The sequence below is a fragment of the Sinocyclocheilus rhinocerous genome, unplaced genomic scaffold (genome assembly GCF_001515625.1).
Source record: "Sinocyclocheilus rhinocerous isolate Xijiao unplaced genomic scaffold, SAMN03320098_v1.1 scaffold1311, whole genome shotgun sequence".
Classification (NCBI taxonomy): domain Eukaryota; kingdom Metazoa; phylum Chordata; class Actinopteri; order Cypriniformes; family Cyprinidae; genus Sinocyclocheilus; species Sinocyclocheilus rhinocerous.
The window spans coordinates 119,040-126,001 of record NW_015637852.1 but is presented as its reverse complement, the minus strand read 5'-3'; the positions used below and the strand labels follow the sequence as shown (position 1 = coordinate 126,001).

The 6,962-nt window shown below is 35.0% G+C and overlaps 2 protein-coding genes across 2 annotated transcripts in view; one reads left to right on the top strand and one right to left on the bottom strand.

The window, feature by feature from the left end:
* Window positions 1-293: 293 nt before the first annotated feature.
* Window positions 294-1,459, bottom strand: LOC107749304 (complement C1q tumor necrosis factor-related protein 4-like). Its single transcript, XM_016564417.1, has 2 exons — window positions 1,432-1,459; window positions 294-959 (listed from the first exon to the last, which is right to left on the bottom strand). Exons 1-2 carry the CDS (start codon window positions 1,457-1,459, stop codon window positions 403-405), a joined length of 585 nt encoding a protein of 194 aa, XP_016419903.1. The 3' UTR covers window positions 294-402.
* A 499-nt stretch (window positions 1,460-1,958) lies between these two features.
* ube2na (ubiquitin-conjugating enzyme E2Na) overlaps window positions 1,959-6,962 on the top strand; it is an 11,478-nt gene continuing 6,474 nt past the window's right edge. Inside the window, exon 1 of the mRNA XM_016564365.1 lies at window positions 1,959-2,120. Coding sequence (XP_016419851.1) covers window positions 2,091-2,120 — 30 coding nt within the window. The 5' untranslated portion in view covers window positions 1,959-2,090. The remainder of the gene's footprint in view (window positions 2,121-6,962) is intronic.

Here is a 6,962-nt window from a genome sequence, read left to right as displayed (position 1 = left end):
ATATTATCCACTATGTGGCCAAAAGTATGTGGACACCTGAATGCACCCATATATACTTGCTGAACAGTATTTTCAAAACGTTATTAATAGGGGGTTAGTCCTCAATTTTTCTAAGGAAAGATTTTTACAATATGATGGAAGATGAAGGGATTGGCTCCCATTCAGACACAAGATCAAATATAGCTGCAAGCAGCAATGATGGGCCCAAGCCCAGGTGTTACTGCCACCCCAGTGGCATCAGGAAAACAGTCCACAGCAGGCAATATGCATTTAACCCTGGTTAAATTTGTGTAGAAGCACATAACAATAGTACTATGTTAAGAGGTACAAAAAAACAAAAAAAACTAATTTAGTACAAAAACTAAACTATGAATTAATCAGTACTGTTGCTGGCTTTGGTTCTCAAGGGAAAGTTCTGTCTATGTTCATGAATTCGCCGTCAGGGTAGACCAGGAAACCAGAGAAGGTCGTATATCTTCCCTGGTTGCTGTAAACGGCATATCCGTCATCCTGCTGACTGTACAGCCAGACACTGTCTCCTCTTTCCAGTGACAACAGCAAACTCTGACTCTGCATCTCTCTCCGCCGCGACATGTCCTCGTCGAACACCATGGCCAGCACCTCGCCTCTGCCCGTCATCAGCTTCACTGAAACCGCTCGACGAGGGTGCTTTCCCACAGTAAATGCAAAGTAATACGCACCGGGGAAGTGGCAGGTAAAATGTCCGGATGTTTTGTTAAAATGGCCACCAATGTTCACATACTCTACGTCAAACGTGAGAGCTTCTCTTTCACGACGCCCTCTGCTTTCTCCCAGCGCTGATCTAGTTCTTGCCACTGAAAATGCAGAACGTGGTTCCTCAATGGTTGCTCTTCTTCTCCAATCATAATAGGCATCTACAGGGGGAGGACAACCTGGAAGATGGAGGCCTGGAGGAGATAGGTGGTTATTGAGATATCCTATTCTCTCTACCTACTTTTTATTAGGCCAACTACTTTTACTATTTATTCTTGCTTGTACTTATAACATATTATTCATAATTATATAACTGTTTAATATGTTCCTTAAATGTTTTAGTGTGTACTCCAAACATAATTAAATTATATATATATTTGTGTGTGTGTGTGTGTGTGAGTATAACATTAGTATTAGTTTGATACATCATAATATTAAAGGACCCTCAGTCTTCACTATTTCAATTTTAAGATCTATTCATCCATCATTACTTTTGAATATGCCCTACTGTGATGTGTAAATGCCTGTATAAATATATCAACATAAATTCTTAATATAGTATATATTTTTTTAGATTTAAAGGTTTTTACAAAGTTATATTGTCTACAAATATGACACAATATTTTAGGATAAATCATACTGATAAAAAAAAACAATAAGAAATGTTGTCTTTAGGCAGAAAAAAAGTTTTCATACCTGGTCTTAGTATCTGAAGAGACTTCATTTCTGTGATGACCTGCTCCTCTGTGTCTGGACGCCTTTGAAGGACTGTGAAATGTTATTTCTGTGTGGCATCTACTCCAAAAACTTCAGTACCCATGTTCAAATAAAAGAGGTATTAGGGGAGAGGGGGAGAGAGGGAGAGAGAGAGGAGGTGCTTCACGAATACACTTTATCAATATAGTTCATAATTTGATTACGTTTATAGTTTTATCAAGTTTATGTCAGAATATTTCCATCAATACCAGCTGTCCTGAGAATGCTATATAATAGGTTTGTAAGACTGCAAATGTAGAAATGTAGTGTTCATACATAAGCATATTTATCAAAAGTGCTAATTTCTAAATGTTCACGTCAAATACAGGACGTCCACAGTACAAAAAAAAAAGTGTAAAAAGTACTGCCCAGAATGAATGACATAAAACACTTTAATCATGTGTTTTCTCGGGACGCGTGAAAGCAACAGCTTTCATTAAATACAAACTACAACGTCCATATCATCATCAAATTCGTACGTTTCCGCGTGCGTCTGGACGCAACGCGCCGGAAGGCGTGTGTGCACTGCGTCTCCTCCGTCAATGCAAACGAAGTAAGAGGCACCGAGCGTCAAAGCTAAAATCCGCATTCAAGACAAGATGGCAGGGTTGCCCCGCAGGATCATTAAGGTAACCGTGAAGTGAGATACACTACACATTTTTAGTCATTCTTTTTTAATCATAATACCACGACATCCTCAAATATCATTGAAACTATCAGCCAAAGAGAAGCGACAGCTGGCTTAGCGTTTGGCACTCTGTTTGTTAGCCACTTCCGTTTCGGTACATTCACTCGTCTCCCGAATATGGGTGGGTTAAAAATACATCCACCGCTGTGAAAGACGGCGAAGGGCCTATGTTTTATTCCTTACTATTTGCAAGCCAGAATCAAAAACATTAAGAAATGACAAACGTTCCCACTAACTGAAGTGTAAACTGTGAGAGAGGCACGCTCGCGGTCATTCATTGCTTGCGCTCGAGCTGTTGTGTGTGAGCTCGCGAGCTAACCGCTCCAGAGACGCTAGCTAGGCGTAAAACTTGGTAAATGGTGGAATTTAAGCAGTCACACAATTATTTCCCCAACGATTTCACTTATAGACAGTCATACATCTGTTTTCCTGCGTGCAGGATGATTATCTGGCCATTGAGGATACGATTATAAGCAAAACAATTCGGCTCGCCCGCTTCCTGTAGGCTAGGGAAGCTGTTGTGGTGCTTCTGCTGCTAAATGAGCTAATGACTGCAGGCCCCATACAGCTGAAATGTCAAATAAAATACAAGAAGAGATAATTAAATAAGACATTAATTGAAGAACAGAACGTCCTCAATGAGAACTGTTGTTTATTCTCCCAGAAAAATTAAACGTGTAACGCTGAATTAAAGGGACAGTTGACCAAAAATTCAGATTTTAAACCCTTGTGCAGTTTCAAACCAAAAACAAAAGTTGTATGTCAGTCTGGAACACAGAAGGAAATATTAGACAAAATGAAAGTCTTAGTCTCCATTCACTTTCATTTTATAGAAAAAATGCAGTGAATGTAAATGGGGACTTGAGCTGTCAGTGTCTGATATTCCTAATTGTCTCCTTCTGTGTTCCATAAAAGAATGTGATAATTTTTGGAACAACATAAGAGCAAATAATGACTTTTTTCATTTAATATTTTTAAATAACTGTTTACAGTGAACAGATTTAAGGCTAGTGAAATAACACAAGCTGCTTCCTCCTGATAATATAATATAACTCTGAATGCATGTTTCCGCATATTTAAGATAGAAATGAGATACATTAGAGTTGGCCCTAGTGCATCCTCTGTGCCTCTGCATTTTTTGGGTATATGTGGGTACTTCTGCTAATATATAGTCATTTGCACCTGTACATTTTTTGGTCACAAGGAGGATACTGTTAATTGAATTTATTGCATCTATAAATGTATACTTCCTCAGGTTGGCTGGGAAATTAACTGACTAATGTGAGTTGGAGGGCTGGGAATGCATCCTTAATGTCCCCCAAGCATGAGACCATGACAGGGAGCCCCTCTCTTGTCTGTGTTTGCTCTGCATGGTTTTGTCTGTGGGTTATCTGAAAAAATGTGAGGAATTTCATTCTGAGTACAATGTATATATTAAGTTAACTGAAAAACATAGGAATAAATGTGGCTGTGTTTGGAGTTAGAATTTAATATTTTTTATCTGTATATATATATATTTTAAATATATTTTAAAACTGATCAAAAGTAAAAGTGAAGATATATATATATTAGGGATGCGCCGATAGGATTTTTTGGGGCCGATACTGATTTTAACAAACACTTATTGGACGATACCGATATTTGTCACTTCCTTCCTCTCTTATTTGAAATTTTGGCATCAAAATAGATAGTATTTTGATCATGTTTTAAATCAGCAAAGTTCAAAAACACCTGCATTAAATTATACTAGGAGTTGTATTGCTGCATCATCAAATAATTTCTAATGAACATGGATTGGATCCATTTAACATTCACCAGGCCTACATAAATACAACAGAACAAAGATACATATTAAATAAACAGTGCTTTTTAGGTAGGTTTAACAGTTTTCAGGTACAGAAATAAAGTAAACAAATACAAAAAAATGTATTATGATTAATCTTCTAATTTGTTTTTGTATACATTTTAATATTTTTTGTAAGTTTAAATATGTATGAGATCTCCTTTACTAAGGCGGGACTGTTATTTTGACAGGTTTTCTAGGTTTTCTTTTCTCTGTATGTTGATGATAATGCAACTGAGAGAGAGTTTAATGTGCACTTCTCGTGCTGTGTTTTGTTTAGCTCTTATGATGATTTTTTTTGGAGTGAAAAAGGACACAATAAACTTAAAACATCAGTGAAGTTTTGGTCATCGTTCAGATGAGGTCCGCTACACTTATGAAAGTTACAAAAGTTATTTAGTCAAGAATAGTGTGCGATCTTTTGTCTTTTGTTATTTGATTAGCATTAAAGTGCAGACAGCAGCACTATCTGTAGATATTAAACAGCTCAGTGCCTTCACGCAGTTAATTAATAAACCATCGTTTGTTATATCGGCCTTTTTCCTTATATAGCCGATATGCCGATGGTTGTAAATTGAGGAAAAAAATTATTATTATTTTTTTCAGAAATCACGTTTTTTTTTACTGCGCATTAATCGTAATTAATGCGTAATATCAATCAAACTGCAGTTGGATTGTTTTGATTAAGTAATAATAACTTAAACAAATACAGGTAATTTACAAAATTAAAGTTCATTGAAAGTATGTTTTTTTTTTACATATTAAAAGTTTGTTTTATAGCAAAAGCAAATAACTCCAACAGTTGTTTTTTTTTGGCAAAAGCAGATAACTCCACATTTCATGTTTTAGAGTTAAAAAAAACCTCGGTGCCATTCTGTAGCACACTTGTTTTTAATCATGGATACTGGCCAGAATTTGCACACTATCTTGTTCTTGTCATTATCGTGCCAGCGTAGGTCACTTTGTTACGTCATCCAATTTCCTCTGAGAAAGATTAAAACTCCGAAATTTAGTTCCTTGTATTTATCACATGGGAGCAATGCTGCACTTAAAAGAAATAGTGAAGGAGTTACTTCGAAACAATTTTCACTCAGAAACTGCTAGTAAATTTCACAAATAATTACAAAGTAACACAAGTAACAATTTAATTAAATGTGAAAATGTTCTTAAAATAATGTTTATTTACAAATTTGAAAGTGCTGATAGCATTTAAAAAAAAACAAAAAAAACAAACAACAACTATTTATTCTTCTTTTCAAATCTTCTGTAGAGGTTCAAAAGTTTTTTTTTTTATGGTAAAATAATCACTCCTATTGTTGGCTACTTTAACCCCTTAACTGTCACTCACATTTTTGAACATAGACGTGAAGGTGCACGATCCAAACTTAAATTTTTATAATTCATGAACGAAAACATTTTGTAACATGATATTGATGTACCATTTTCATGGTAATGCAATGTTTGATTTTAAAAAGGGTTTCAAAGGATGAATTTTGAGATTTAAAGTTTTCAATTGATATATAATTTCTGATGATTTCTAAAGTGTGATAGAGAAAAAGGCAACAAAGAAGACTTTTTTTTTTACAAAGGTCAGAACTCCTGTTATGATGTAGATTTTTGAGGTGCCCTCTTGTCAAAAATTAATCTATTACTTTCCTACATAATTTTTAACAAAAACATTGGTAAAATATCTATTTAGGAGTCTTAGACCTTACCAACAATATATAGTTTGTCATGATTAGATTAGGATTTAATTGTAATATAGTGAAGTAAACTTAGGCGTCCCTAGGGACGGGTGACAGTTAAAGTTAAGGTAGAAAAGTTATTTTAAATTCAGATTTCAAAAACTTTAAAAATAATTGTGCCAACCCAAACCTTTGAATGGTAGTGTATATTATATGTATAGTGGATCACGATTGTTTTTTTTTTTTGTTTAGTTTTTTTTTTTTCAGGATTCAGCATTATGAAAATATCTCATGCTAGTTTTGTCCAGGAAATTCTTGTAGAAGATTCTTGTTTTACAGGTTCATCATTATATAGCCATAGATCCCTTTGAACTTACAGGTTACAGGACAGGTGTGGTAGCTTTTGGGAATAGGTTTGTGACACTGAGATTGTAATATCCACTTTTTGGCACAAGTTCTCAGATGCCAAGTAGACAATCTTTCAGGTGTAGAGTAAAGCATAGTACAGCAGTTCTCAGATGAACGACGTCTCCAGACTCAAGCATTCCACAGGTGATATCAGATTCTCATTTGTCATATGGGTGTGAGTTTCCAAAGGGCTTTAAGGTTCAGCCCTGTGTCTCTCTCACAGGACTCAAAGTGTCTTGATTCAGTTTTAATGACTGTCAATTTAACCCTTGAAGACTTGGTTTCGGATGAAACATTGCTCTAATGCGGGTATATACACTGTCTACATTATTTTAGGTCCAATTTCAGGATTTCCGCAGGGTCTTAAAAAGTCTTAAATTTAGTTGTATCAAATTTAAGGCCTTAAAAAGTCTTAAATTGTACAAGAAAGGGATCGATAAGAAAACAATACATTATAAAAATCTTAATAGGGGTGGACTATGGTCTGCGATAATCGTAATTGTAGTTTTAACGATGTGCGATTTGACATTATGGAGTATATTGCGAAAAGCAAACAAAACACCTACAGAGTGCATGCATACATTACGTGATGAAGTTTAGTAAGTTAACATAGGTTACGCATTTAGAGTGCCTTTCACTGCATGAATCAGTCTATTAAAATGCATTTAGAATTATCACATAATTCAAGATATGGGGGCAGAAAATGTATATATTTATATCATTTCATATAGTTAATATCACACGAAGAGTGCCGTTTTTTTTTTTTTTCAAAAGTCAGCATGATTACAAATGTGATATTGATTTTATACAACAGTTCAATAAACAAGAAGTTAATATTAAGAGACTT

Excerpts from the sequence above, each read along its gene's own strand:
- LOC107749304 (XM_016564417.1), bottom strand. The coding sequence starts at position 1,459 with ATGAAGTCTCTTCAGATACTAAGACCAG. Across the intron at positions 960-1,431 it reads TCTTCAGATACTAAGACCAG|GATATCTCAATAACCACCTA; the intron begins GTATGAAAACTT and ends TAGAGAGAATAG.